This window comes from Sphaeroforma arctica, assembly GCF_001186125.1.
Source record: "Sphaeroforma arctica JP610 unplaced genomic scaffold supercont1.194, whole genome shotgun sequence".
NCBI classification, from domain to species: Eukaryota; class Ichthyosporea; order Ichthyophonida; genus Sphaeroforma; species Sphaeroforma arctica.
In genome coordinates, this window is record NW_014040364.1 from 103,675 (window position 1) to 117,799 (window position 14,125).

The 14,125-nt window shown below is 41.3% G+C and overlaps 5 protein-coding genes across 5 annotated transcripts in view; 4 read left to right on the forward strand and 1 right to left on the reverse strand.

Annotated features, from left to right (window-relative positions):
• Positions 1 to 6,032, forward strand: part of SARC_03705 (hypothetical protein) — a 9,152-nt gene extending 3,120 nt beyond the window's left edge. The window contains exons 7-16 of the mRNA XM_014302504.1: positions 64 to 205; positions 658 to 785; positions 1,555 to 1,739; positions 1,902 to 2,015; positions 2,722 to 2,909; positions 3,073 to 3,187; positions 3,671 to 4,049; positions 4,475 to 4,839; positions 5,373 to 5,553; positions 5,770 to 6,032. Coding sequence (XP_014157979.1) covers positions 64 to 205; positions 658 to 785; positions 1,555 to 1,739; positions 1,902 to 2,015; positions 2,722 to 2,909; positions 3,073 to 3,187; positions 3,671 to 4,049; positions 4,475 to 4,839; positions 5,373 to 5,553; positions 5,770 to 5,907 — 1,935 coding nt within the window. The 3' untranslated portion in view covers positions 5,908 to 6,032. The remainder of the gene's footprint in view (positions 1 to 63; positions 206 to 657; positions 786 to 1,554; positions 1,740 to 1,901; positions 2,016 to 2,721; positions 2,910 to 3,072; positions 3,188 to 3,670; positions 4,050 to 4,474; positions 4,840 to 5,372; positions 5,554 to 5,769) is intronic.
• Positions 6,033 to 7,890: 1,858 nt separating this feature from the next.
• Positions 7,891 to 8,263, forward strand: SARC_03706 (hypothetical protein; the record flags this gene model as incomplete). The annotated part of the gene is made up of 1 exon (XM_014302505.1): positions 7,891 to 8,263. The coding sequence occupies exon 1, from the start codon at positions 7,973 to 7,975 to the stop codon at positions 8,261 to 8,263; it is 291 nt and encodes a 96-aa protein (XP_014157980.1). The 5' UTR covers positions 7,891 to 7,972.
• Positions 8,264 to 8,537: 274 nt separating this feature from the next.
• SARC_03707 (hypothetical protein) lies at positions 8,538 to 8,789 on the forward strand (the record flags this gene model as incomplete). Its single annotated transcript, XM_014302506.1, has 1 exon — positions 8,538 to 8,789. The coding sequence occupies one exon, from the start codon at positions 8,538 to 8,540 to the stop codon at positions 8,787 to 8,789; it is 252 nt and encodes an 83-aa protein (XP_014157981.1).
• A 1,934-nt stretch (positions 8,790 to 10,723) lies between these two features.
• SARC_03708 (hypothetical protein) lies at positions 10,724 to 11,528 on the forward strand. The gene has a single exon (XM_014302507.1). The coding sequence runs from the start codon at positions 10,759 to 10,761 to the stop codon at positions 11,170 to 11,172; it is 414 nt and encodes a 137-aa protein (XP_014157982.1). The 5' UTR covers positions 10,724 to 10,758; the 3' UTR covers positions 11,173 to 11,528.
• Positions 11,529 to 11,843: 315 nt separating this feature from the next.
• SARC_03709 (hypothetical protein) lies at positions 11,844 to 12,017 on the reverse strand (the record flags this gene model as incomplete). The annotated part of the gene is made up of 1 exon (XM_014302508.1): positions 11,844 to 12,017. A coding segment is annotated over one exon (174 nt), but the record flags the coding sequence as incomplete, so codon positions are not given.
• Between the last annotated feature and the right edge of the window lie 2,108 nt (positions 12,018 to 14,125).

A 14,125-nucleotide genomic window follows, 5' to 3' on the forward strand; every position in this document is an offset into this window, starting at 1 on the left:
CTATTCGTATATGTGTATAATTAACATAGGATGCTAATCTCCGCTGGTTATATCTGTCTTTAGGTATTGCTGCAGGGTGCCATGCAGGATTCCAAGATCAATGGCTTAGCTGAAGTGGTTGTGGCCAAAGACACTGAAGTGGGCGCCAACATTCTCATACAAACAGCTGGCGTAGGTTCATTGCGTCCCAACACCATCATTGCTGGTAAGTGCGTGATCTATATAGTCCTGCTGTTAAGGTACATAATGCTGATTGTTGAAATCTACCAATGGAATGGCGTGACTGTACGTGGCTATTATATTTATATATATGTATATATATATATATAGATAATGTATGTATGCAAATATATATGTATGCAAATATATATGTATGTATGTGTACATCTATGCATGTATGTACCTATGTACGTACGTATTTATGCATATGTGTATATATTTATGCATATGTATATATCTGTCATTTCTATGTATGTAGGTATATACACACGTATGTGTGTATGCAATCGTATGAATACATCCCACCCATTTGGCAGTTTCGTGATCAATCTGCGGTCTCCCGCCCCAGATCTTCGTCCCTGTCAAGCCTACCCCCAAATCCAGCTACACCTACCTACACTAATCCTGCCTACCTGCCTACCTGCCTACCTACTATAGGTTGGCCTAGACTCAACACTCCGGCTAAGGCCAGCTACGTAGTCAGTCTGGTGTCTCTGACTCGCGCGTCGTCCCGTGCATGCATCTTCCTCAAACACGGTAACAGCTTCCCCGAGCCATCGGAGAGGGTATGTTATATGTTACATGTTATATGTTATATGTTGTATGTTATATGTTCTATGTGGGTGTGAAGCAGCCAGCATCCAGTCTCTACCTACATGACAGATGATTGGAGCGTGTAAGGGTTGGGTTGGGCCTATAGTATAGTATTCTAGTCATGGGTGCGGCTCCATTGGTGTCCTTACAATGTGAGTTTTAGGGTTTGGGGGGGGTTAGGGTTGTAGGGCTTTAGAGTGTAGGGGTTTAGGGCTTACCTGTGCTTGTGCATACTCAGCGTGGCAACATCACAGGCCACGTACTTTGAAGTACCTGCACAGAATTGGCGGTTCGTTGTGCTTTTAATGCCCATACCTCTAAAACCCTAAACCAGTTATTTCAAAACAGGCTGACTCACCGAGATCTACACTCTCCTAAATCTCTAAATCCCTAAACCCTGGAACCCTAAACCAGTTATTTCAAAACAGGCTGACTCACCGAGATCTACACTCTCCTAAATCTCTAAACCCTGGAACCCTAAACTAGTCTCTCCTTAAACTAGTTTAGTTTTAAGGGTAGTACGAAAGCAATCACACACCCATCCTTACACTCTCCTTAAACCCTAAAACCCTAAATCAGCCATTTGTAAGAAGGCTATGACACAGTACTACACTCCCATTTTTGGACAGCGTCCCGTTTCCTTTGGGTTGGGTTTCTTTTTGCCCTCTGTCATACCCGGACCACGTCTCATCCCGGGCTGTTCTGTTTTGTCCTGTCCTGTTTTGCACGCCCTGCACCCAGGTTACGGGTACAATGGACCTGTGGTGGGTGCTGCAGGAGGGCGGTATGCTATTGCTGGTGTCCTTCCTCTTGACGCAGCACAAGTCCTGGAAGGGCTGTAAGCTGCGCCTGTTTACGGTGGCCGACGTCACCGCCAATTCGGTTCTGATTGAACAGCAGCTCAGAGCGTTTCTGCGAGAACTCAGGTATGTGGGCGAGTGAGTATGTGTAGCTGATATATTTGAGGTTAGTATGTGTGTGTATTGTATTAGTTTCTCCACGTGGTGGTGGGTGTCATAGCTACAGACTGGATTAGACTCACTCTGTGAGGCTGCCTTCGTCTCACTATTTTTTATTGATTTATTTAGAATCAAAGCCGAGGTGAAAGTGATCGAAATTACTACCGAAGAACTCAATCCCTTCACAAATCAGATGACTATCGCCCGCAATCAGAGCAATGCTGCCGCCATGCGGCTCAGAGGGTGAGTTTTCTGGGTCACTCAATATATTTATATATATATATATATAGCGATCAAGGCGTGTCTTTTGCCTACCACACCAGGCATAGGCATGCTTTTGAGTATCGTGCCCGCTTCGTTATGATGTATCAATTTTTAGTACCAGTTGAGTCTGAGTGGTGCGTGTACCTTTAGGTACGTAATGTAGGTAGGTGTAATGGTGAGTATACTGAGAAATGGCTACCACCTTGCTTGTCTCAATTGCGTTCGTAGACAACGTTCATGCCAGATATACAAATAAGCATACGGTGCATCCACACATACTAGCAAGACACACATATACACCCCTCAACACGCATGCGGACATAACCGACACACCTACTCGATGTACTCAGAAGTAGATGTGTGTTACTTCATGCGATCTCTCATTGATGCGTTGCTATCGCAAGACGAAAATCAAGACACAGGCGCATGTGTATGAGTGTGTGTAGGTACGAACCTGATTGTTTATGCTGCCCGGCACGAGTTGGTAGTTGTTTAGATATAGAAAGCAAGAGAATATTTTTACTTTGAAACAATGACACTTTAACCTACATTGAAGAGGGCGGTCCACTCTAACACACACATATATATATATATATATATATATATATATAATGCTGGCACATAAATATGCAAATGCACTACCTACACACCCCCTCATCTCGCATGGATACCTTGCCTTCTGCAGGAGGGGTGGTGCCTCAATGTTCCCGTCGTGTGTGGATCAGCTGACGGGTGTGCCAATGGGATCATCGCCATCAAGTGTCCCCAGTGGGCAGCAGAGTAGTTCAGGACAGCGAAGCGCATACACTAAGATTACGGGTGACACAGATACTGCCGGGCCATTGAAGCAGTCAATAGAAGGCCTTTGGAAAGGTCAGTAGTGCAGAATAGTACCCTCGCATGTATATATATATATATGTGTGTGTGTGTATGTATGTATGTATGTATGTATTATTAAGTTTATCCCACTTGAACCACACGCCAACTAATTCCACACGCCAACCTCATTTCCGCACACCCACGCCCTAACCCGCAGGCATTAGTATAGCGCCTCCAGAAGAAAGCAAGAGCCAAGGGTTTCTTCTGGGAGATGACAGCGACGATAGCACGTTGGATGTAGACACGAGCATTTCGGCCAAGCGCTACCATAGGTGCGTGTGCTGCAGGGATCGTTTGTCGGTGGATACGAGTGCCGTTGTGTCTATTTGCGTGTATGAGTCCTGTTTAGTTATTAATGTACTTGTAATGTCCCGATAGTTGAGTAAACTTATTTGGAGTCGTAGTTCCGTATTTATAGGGAATTTACTATACTAATATTAACTGACTATGCATAGGGTATGCCAGGAAGCGTGCAGACTTTATATATATTTGTTTGTGTATACGTCTTGTGTTTGTGCTCACTGTATGTATTTGTTTGCGATATTGTTCTTTGCTCGGATTTAAAGTGTATGCTGTAGTCATATTTGTGACCCCATGTTTGATTGATCAAGTGTATGTGTAGTCATTTTCATGACTCTTTGTTTACTTCTCCCCATCGCCATTGCCCTTTAATTGCACAAGTTTACCACGGATCATAGTAACTTTTGGCTAAACTTCAATTTTTTTTTTCTTGCCTAAACCTGGTTTTTAACCAGTGCGGATATCACAGACAGCAACAATGACAGTAGGAAACCTCAATCGTACCTGGGCAAAACAACCCCGGGCTCCCGTTACCGTGTAAGTCCTGCGGAACAGAAGCGTAGCGATGCAACGGACGACAAAAGTGATACCAAGGGAGAGAGGCAGAGATTGCAACCCAACACTCCACAGATACAGACACAGACACGCTCAGATATAGATATACCTACACAAGCACAAACACAAGCACAGGCACCACCACACAATACACATACACACACTGACTCTAAGAGGACCGAGTACGGGAAAGACTCGTTGGAGGAGATTGACCTGAAAACAAGCGAACGAAGGACGCAGAGAACAGACCACATGGCATCTGGCGAATCAGACGCACAGGTGAGCGCACCCTAGGCCAGCTTAAATGTCAAGACAGCTATATATGTCAAAATAGATATATATATATATATATATATATACATATATAAATTGTTAGATATATATGTCGAAATAATATATCTTTGGATATATAACTATATTGACATATATGTCAAAATGATTATATACATCTATTGTTATGGATGTAAAAGATGTATACGCCCAATTGTTCTATATGTCAATATAGTTATTTATGTCAAAATGTTATATATATCTGTAGTGAGAGTTTGTGACACAGTAAATTATTCACACCACGTGTATCCATTCTCACCCGTTGTATCGCCAGTAGTAGGTAATAAAGACACCCGCAAAGAGAATTTACGACACAGTGCACCCTCTACAGCACCTGACGCGCCCCTCTTCACCCCTTGTACCCCGCACTACAGGTAATAAAAGACAAACGAAAGGAGAGTTTACGACTCAGCATGTCGTCCGAGGCTCTGCTGGTAGGTAAGGACATCACCACCGAACCCATTGCCGAAGGAATAGTACCACACTTCTACGACGCCAGCGCCAGTACACCCAACTCACCCGTACGCACCCGGGCCAACACCGTCACCAGCACAGACTCCAGCCACTCCAACACACACACACACGATGCCACAGAGAACAGTCGTAAAAGCACTGCATCGTACGACAACGCAAAGGGCTCTACCAGTCGCCTCAGGGCCTTTTCGCGACTAAGGAAAGCCGCCGAGTCTCTAGCTGCCCGGACCTCCAAGGGGTTCAGCACGAACAAGCTGGCAGAGGGGTAGGTGATGTGTTGGAGGTGCACGTGTGCGTTTACTGGTGTGTTGATGCGTTTGGTGTGGGGTTGTCGTCGTTGTTGTTTGTGTACGGACACATTCGCGGATCTTGCAAGGTATTTGTAGAAACCCTTTTGAGCTATTTACAGATATCTTTATGAGATATTTATAGATACCCTGCGTTCATATCATGCATTTATATATATATATATATATATAGATATATATATATATATAAATATAGATATATATATATATTCATATATCGTGTAATTATGATTAATCCAAATGACATTATAGCTCAAGGTGTCTACGCTTGGCGTGTGGCTCATGGTGATGGACGTCAGTTGTGTCGTAGTATGTGTGTCGTAGTATGTAGTGCCGCTCTAAAACAGTGTCGTCTATCGCACCCCTACCAAATCCTACCACCTCGAATGTACAGTGAGAATATACCTTCGTGTTATTTAAATTTTATTGTTAAATTTATCTCTGTGTTAAAGACAATTTGTCTCCAATGTCCTTCCTCTCAAATCAATAGTGAGCACATACCGGAGGAAGGCGTCGAAGTGCCCATGCGTGAAACCTCCCGGACATCCCAAGAAAGTGGTAAGACCAGTAGCGACGGCAAACAAAAGAAGAACCTCTTCACCGCACCAGGGCTCAAACAGGCCATGCACACAGAAAGCAGTAACGCTCGTCTGGTTATTATGAATCTCCCGGTAAGCAATGCGATATATATATATATATATGTGTGTGTGTGTGTGTGTGTGTGTGTGTGTACACGCACACGTACATGAGTGTATGCCACATATTGTATATGTATGTATATACTTCTGCATATATTGTTTGATACCTTTTGCGAATAGACTGATTACCATGACCCTCATTCACCCTAAACCCTGCAATAATATTCTATCTACAACTCTGCGGTGTAGGTGCCGACGGACGAGTCCGCTATCAATCCCAGTGGCTATCTCACACTAGTCAACGAACTCACCGAGGGGTTGCACAATGTAGTGCTGGTGAATGGATTAACGGACGGCACAGATGTCATCAGCGTGTACCAGTCCTAATTGAACAGATTAAGGGTAAACCAGTCCTAATAAATTTTAAAAGAGTGCACCAGTCCTAATTGAGCAGATTAAGGGCGAACAAGTCCTAATTAAACAGACTGTGCGTGTAGGTGTCCAAATTTGACAGATTAAGGGTTCATCAGCCCTAATTAAACAGACTATGCGTGCAGCAGTCCAAATGATAAAGGCTAAGCGTCTCAGATATGATTTGCGTGGACCTTCCCTAATTAAACCAATTATTCTGAAGAAACGAATCATATAAACTAATTTTCTACATGCGAGTAACAGATATAACTTTTAATTCACACCTGGATGTGATGGGTTACATCCACAAATCGTTCCTGCGCAGTAGCATAGCCTGGAAAGCTCGATAAAAGACTGTAGAATGTGTTATATAATCGATGGGACCAGCTAATACAGCACCACGTGTACTTAACTCTGGCCGACGATCGCAGCGAGTACTGCAAGTTAAGATGTCTGTGAATGTCTGTGACATTCAAACGACGAACACAATACGTATTGGAATTGGGAGACATCGCACGGGATGGTTGTGTTGGATTTTGTAGATAATTAAAAACCGGGTAGTTGGCACACATGCATTTCAGATTCAAGATTCAGCTTTGACGGTTAAACAGATCATGTGAATAATACATAACACAATATAAAGTATTCCAGGCTTCAACTTCACCCACTCTCTACACAACCAAATAAATACTATTACAACACATCATAATCATAAATGTGAATGTTTTGCAAAGCCTAGGCTTCACATTGTTTGTTCTTTTTTGTATTTTTTGCTTAAAAAAAAAAAAATCGCAACCAAAAGATATCTAGGCTATTTACTAATAATGTAGTTCTGATTGGATTTTTGCAATAGCGCGCTTGATGTTGGTATTTCCATAGCCTTCTAAATGAAACAGTATTTCGGGGTTTTTTTGTATAAAAATATGTCGTTTATTTAGTAATTTACACATAGAGCCCTCTAAATTGACAATTTACACACATTTATATTTATCCCGTATTTGGATATGTAAATATTAAATTCAGTATTTACATAAATACTCGTAAATACATTTATTCCGTTTGATATCAATTATAAAATTAGAACTCAAAAGGGTTTTAGGGTTTTAGGGTTTTTAAACCCTAAACCCTAAAACCCTCGACCCATATATTTACGTACCTTTTCTACATTCCATTTATAAATCCGTATATTCAGAAATACTTCATATTTTACTACATATTCCGTAAAAATCCTTGAAAATATCCAAAATTCCAGGGATTTGGGTTTTGCTTTTTTTACCAAAACAATTTAAAAAATGGTGCTGGACAGCCGACAGAGTGTAATTATTGGATTATTCATTATTTCAGGAGGCTCTGGAGTATTTATTTTATGACAATATTTATTATTTATGGACAGAGTGAAGGCTGAAATTTTGGAAAGCCGAAAATGGAATGAAACTGTGAAAAAAAAATTCGAAGCCACTGATTTTACATTATTCTTATAATAGCCATCTATGTATTTATTTATTTACATATTAATTTGCAATCCATATGTATTTTGTTTTTTTTGTTTTTAAATATTTATTGATAAATATTACTATGGATTGAGCCTCTGAATCGTTCGAGGATCTGAGCCAAATATATTTATATACACTTCTGGCAGGGTCAATAAGCGCGGATCTGTCAAATGTGAGGCGGTATAGATAATTGCGTTACACGCATTAGATATACATAGCAAGGTACTCCAGAGTCCAGTGTGTGTTGATCGAAATGGTTAAATGGTTTAAAAAATGTCTTTGGCTTCACAGAAGAGGACATCAATAGTCCTGAAGTAAAAATAAAGGTGCAAACGGACGCGAAAGGTTATAGTCACATCAAAGTTCCCACCGGCAAATTCCTGATAGGCCGATTAGAAACACCGACAATAGATGAAGTGATGAGACGGCTGAGAAGCGAAAGCACCGCAAGCTTGGTCGGCAAGAGAAGCAGAACGCGCTGGTTCGTTGAATCTGATACTACGATCACAAAAACTCGTCGGATCAAATGCGTGGAGATAGTTGCCAACATGAACAATATCTTCTCCGACCCGAAACAATCTAAAGACGCAGTGGTGCAAGTCGCTTCGCAGTTCAACCTGTTGGAAATGGCAGATCCTGATACTACTCCAACTAACGGCATATCTATCTACTACTATGATCGCACCCAAGGGCCAGTATGTGCTATGCAAACACCTTATGGTACACTCTTCAGGAACTACTTCGCTAATGTTGTATCCGACAATACAAAGGTAGATGGTACAGGTACGCTTGAGACCGGTACTGGTCAGGGACAACTAAAAACTCAGATTAATCTTTGACCACAGTGTATCTGACTTGGGCTCGCGCATCAATTACACATACATTAATGGGTATCTGTTTAGCAAAGATGAGGATTCGCTGAGACAAATAACGAAGCTTATTGTCACTTCTCCTTCAGGATCTTCAGATTACCAGAAATACATGCGCATTGGAGTCCACTGGGGCACACAAGTAGTCAACAGTGTTCACACGTGCACACTGGCACTGTGTAGTGCCATCCCAATCGCATAGCACAATAATCTGAGACGATCCAACTATTGGAAAGACTTTGCGATGGTGTTCTTGGGAGCTGCTTACAGACTGACCCTATTAGTTGCCGTAGAGAACTACGAAAAGACTGGGTGTACACGTGTGTACTTAACGGCCATAGGCGGTGGTGTCTTTGGTAATAAACCGGAGTGGATATGTGAAGCAATGCGTATCGCGCTGATTGAGGTTTCGCATGTGTCGTTGGAAGTGTTCTTCGTCAGCTACGGGCGCAGTGACCCATTATATAGTGTTCTGATGAGGGATATGTCCGTTTGAGATCATCCGCTACTGGTGATTTGGACGAGAATCGTGTACTTTTACAGAGAAATATTAAATAAATGCACATTTATATTAACCTATTATAATTTGTATATGCAGATACATGAGACTGCAATATCTGTATGAACAGAACAGACATATCCTTTTAGGAAAGGAACCTGGGGAAATTTCACCAAACACACTTCAAATCATACTTTAAATCAGAAATCGATTCTTTCGAACCTAGTCTGCACGTACAGAGATATAGAATACAAAATTGGACATTTATTAAGCCAAGCTACTCAACTTTGCGATAACATGATATGCTGCGGGCACTCTGCTCGGAATATGATAGCAGCATCATTGGTTTGTTCGTCCGCGATCCCACAACGATTGATATCGTATATGAAAGGACTTGTTTCGATTCTTCTCGATATTAGTACAAAGTAGTGACATGAGTGCACACTAAGAATTGAACCAGACAGCTACACTTCAAATATACATACTGAGTATGTGTCATACATTAGTATAGTATCCTTTCAATAAGAAGATATGAATAGAATGGATTGTACCACAACGAATAAATCGGTTGGTACATCATAAAAAGGATTTTGAGTTCATTCTTCAAAGTCCGGGTAAACACATACAAAAATGATTTGAACAAGGATAGTTTACTTGCACAGACACGTCAAGCATATACAAACGCATAGTATCGGATATCTGCGTGGCCGTTATTCTGAAGACAATATCAGGGAAGCTGATGACTAAAGGGAAGCTTGCATCTGATCGACAAAAATCGCCCTCCAATCGTTTGAATAAACCAAAGTATCTGTCGTACAGGCTGGTAACAATTAATACTGATTAGTGATGCGCTATTTACTTCAGTTCAACGGTATTTTATACACCGTAAATTTCTATTGCCGTCTCCGGACGGGATATTTTAGGTGCGCTTCTCAACACGTCGTCCATATTTAAAAACGAGCAATGGAATGTCTAGTCATTTCCTCGTATTACTAATTATCAGTATCGTAATTCTACAACAAACAGATAGGCTTGGTAGTGTTACAACAAGGCAAGGCTCACATGGCCCTTGTAGCTCGATAGAGTACACGCCAGTATGCTATTTTGGCGTCTTAATTGAATATCGTTGTGGAGTGAATATGATACATTTAAATTTTCGAGCGCAATGTCTATTCAGATTGGCATCGGCATACCATTGATATGTTGTGTCAACACTGTCAGCCCCGTTGCTAACATGTGACATTGTTGGGATTTGAAATGGCTGCCGCTCCTTAAAACGAAATCAAGTATACTGTTCAGAGCCTTTCCAGCTCTGGGCGCAGAATTGATAATTGTGAAGTGTAGAGACATAAATATTGTAGACTGTATGTATTTGCTAATTTTGAACTCTAGAGTGAGACATAGACTCGCGTCGGTGTTTACTATTTTAGACTGTAGACTTAAGACTGTCGACTGTCGAGTGTAATATAAATTCGTAGACGATGACTAGCGAGTGTAGACGATTAAATGTATGTATGTACGACCGTAAATACTAATAAATTCTAGGTCCACAAGGATGCCTTAATCATATTTTTTTTAACATTGTGATCGCATATACTCTATAATCCTATATTTAGCTTTTGTTTTACTCCTGATATATGATTGTTTCCACAGATGCAACCAATGGGAATACGTTTGAGAATCCTTGCGGAAATCTTAGCCACACAGCAATCGGTTTATCCTGTGCAATTTCTGTCCCCTCAATATCGGACTATCCGCAGCATAGGGACCGATATACTTCGCTAACAGAAGAGTAGAGTAGGTATGCCATAATACTATAGATCAGACTTGCGCAATGGTAGACGGCGGTCAATTATATGGGGGTTTTTTTACGATTTGAACATACGTTTATATATCCAGAACGCAAGTGCACATACAGCTCAAAGTTTAATAATTACGTTACACGACTATCAGGTAGTTTCCAAACATGAATAGGATTCAACAAAAGAAAAGCGCGAGTGACAGTGGAACATGGTGTGAGCGCACAGTCTCGTCCAGAAACATTCACTTCAACGAGATTGTCATTGTAGCAGCGGCAATCAGCCCTGCCGACTACGACAGATCGGCCTGTTCACCGACCTACGACTACTGCCATCTGCTTCAGATCATCAAGGAACTACGACGATACAAACGCAACGAAATGCACATGTACAGGCGATGCGATTGCATAGATAAACACTTGAGCCAATCTCTGTGGCAAATGCGCCAAACAGGAGCTACACTGTCAGTGAATTTCTTGAGCGCGACCTCGTTCAGTGTGTGCGAGGGAGTCTGCCTGTCAAGGAGTGAATCTTGCACGGATGCAAGTGCCTGTGATACCAGTGATGATGGTGACGAATAGTTAAAAACACATGATCGGTATCCACAAGCTAATAGCCGTTTATATTAAATGCATCGAACAGATGATGATATGGCACAATACTGCCCACGGCAGGTAGACCCATCATCTCTCGATCATCTTCAACTACGATAATCTCGCTCCTTTAGAGAGGTTGCTCCTACGGGAATAAATCATGTTAACTAAATATCATAAACATGGTCTATGACATGTTAACTAAATATTATAAACACGGTCTATGACATGTTAACCAAATATCATAAATATGGTCTATGACATCTTAACCAAATATCATAAACATGGTCCAGGACATATACGCAACAAATATATCGGCATCGAGATTCCTTGACAGGAATTTGTATGTGTACACGCATGTTGGCCCGTGACCCCAATATCATACATTTTGCAGATCCACATGCCTAATCTGCAGTTCAGTTTTAGTTGGATCGGTGAATCTAAATACCAGAATTACATCAAATTCAAAAGTTATGCGTGCTATGTGCAACACCGGGGTGTTGAGTATATTTTGGGTCACCATTCTGAAATCTCAGTAGTCCACAAAGGACTGAGCATAGCGGGACTTTAACGGTATAACGTCCTGTTGTATCCGATAGTTATCACATCCATCTCTTTATTGCAATATATGTACACTCTTGAGCATATCACTTGGGTTCCTATAAGTCTAGTTCCTTATATCCCTCATGCACAGCAGCTTCCTTCTGTTGGCGCAGGAAGTCTAAAGAATTGGTGAAGTGCTTCTGCATCTGTGCGTGCGGCTCTTCCTCGTCCACACTGTCCAGGTTGCCATCGATCAGGTCGATCAGTCCAGTGAGGTACTTTACAGTCACCTGAATGTGTTATAAGAGGCCATTGAATGTGTTATAAGAGGCCATTGAATGTGTTATAAGAGGCCATTGTGGTAGGTAAGCGTAGAGTACATTAAAACCAGGGAGGTACTTTACAGTCACCTAAATGTGTTATTAGAGGACATTGTGGTAGGTAAGCGTAGAGTACATCAAAACCAGTGAGGTACTTTACAGTCACCTGAATGTGTTATAAGAGGCCATTGTGGTAGGAAAGCGTAGAGTACATTAAAACCAGCGAGGTATAACCACGACTGAATCGCTACATTTAGGGAAAAAGGTGTATTGAATCGCTACATTTAGGAAAAAAATAGAATTCAATCGCTACGTTTAGGAAAAAATAGAATTGTATCACTAAATTTAGGTTCCTTGGATGGCAGAGATACTTAAAACTGTAAGAGTCTAATAACAGACATGCGGGACAATATAACCTCCACCAATCAAATGAACCCTACTTGGTTACCAAGCAACGAGCCACTCGCTACCCAACTACCGAGTGCGTCTTCACACTACAAATCAAGAGATACACATGCTCGCAATAGTATCGAAGGACACACATATTTAACTTACAAATGGATTCTGATGATCGAAGTAGTATATGTACCGGTCCAGAATTTCTATAAATAGCTGCACGTTGGTGGCGGGTTCCATGCACGAGTCGGCGATCTTCAGACCCTTTTGTAAACACTCCAGCACTCGCTTACCCTCGTGTTTCTGAAGTCAAAGGCAATAGTAGGTAGAAAGGTTAGTGTCCGTATACGTTTGAGTTGCGCGAACGTAATAGTACGTATAGAGAATAGTGTCAGCATAACTGGTTTCTGGGGTGTAAACGTAATAGTAGGTATAGAGGTTTGTGCCAGTATAATTCTTGTTTTCCAGAAGTATATAATGGGGTTAAATATCATACAAAGAGTGAATACTGAATCCTTTTAGGGGGGTTCAATACCATAAAAAGAGTACATACTATATCCTTTCAGAGGGGATAAATATCATATAAAGAGTGCATACTATATCCTTTTAGGGGGGTATAACACCATACAAAGAGTACATACTATATCCTTTCAGAGGGGTCAAATATCATATAAAGAGTGCATACTATATCCTTTTAGGGGGGGGTTAATACCAAAGAGTACATACTATATCCTTTCAGAGGGGTTAAATATCACATAAAGAGTGCAACTATATCCTCTTAGGGGGATTTATTACCATACAAAGAGTACATACTATATCCTAATAGGGGGGCTAAATACCATACAAAGAGTACATACTATATCGTTCTAGGGGGGGTTAGAGATCTTACAAAGAGTGCATACTACATCCTTTTAGGGGGGTTAATACCATACAAAGAGTACATACTATATCCTTTAGGGGGGTTAATACCATACAAAGAGTACATACTATATCCTTTTAGGGGGGTTAGAGATCTTACAAAGAGTACATACTGCATCCTTTTAGGGGGGTTAATACCATACAAAGAGTACATACTATATCATTTTAGGGGGGTTTTATATCATATAAAAAGTGCATACTATATCCTTTTAGGGGGGTTAAATATCATATAAAGAGTGCATACTATATCCTGCGTACCCCCCATCCTAGCACAAACAATGAGTGGGTCGACCTGACTATGCAAAGAGTGACAAAAGTGATCCACCCACACACTCGCTGCACTACCGCCAAACCCTTTCTACTAGGCAGACCTCGAACATAATAAACTCTACTAAAAACACTAAAACCCTAAAAACCCGGTGACAAAGTACTTCATGGTACGTAAGACGAATAACGTCTACGTAACTCGTTTCACACTCGCCGCGGTGATATTCAACCATTCAGGAGTGTGCATGTATGCGATAGCGACGATATGGATATAAGATGAGCATCCTCCATTCGATAGTCTCCGGTTTTCTCAAAATAACATACGATAGCCTCTGGCAATCCAATAAATACTAAAAAACGGCTACCCCACATTCTTTGTCGTGATGACACCTCAGCAGTACAGATATGAGCAGGCAGTAACTGCGCACGACTGGTCTATCGTCATCGAAATTTGGAAAAGTGCAGCCACCAAAGAACACAATATATATATATATATA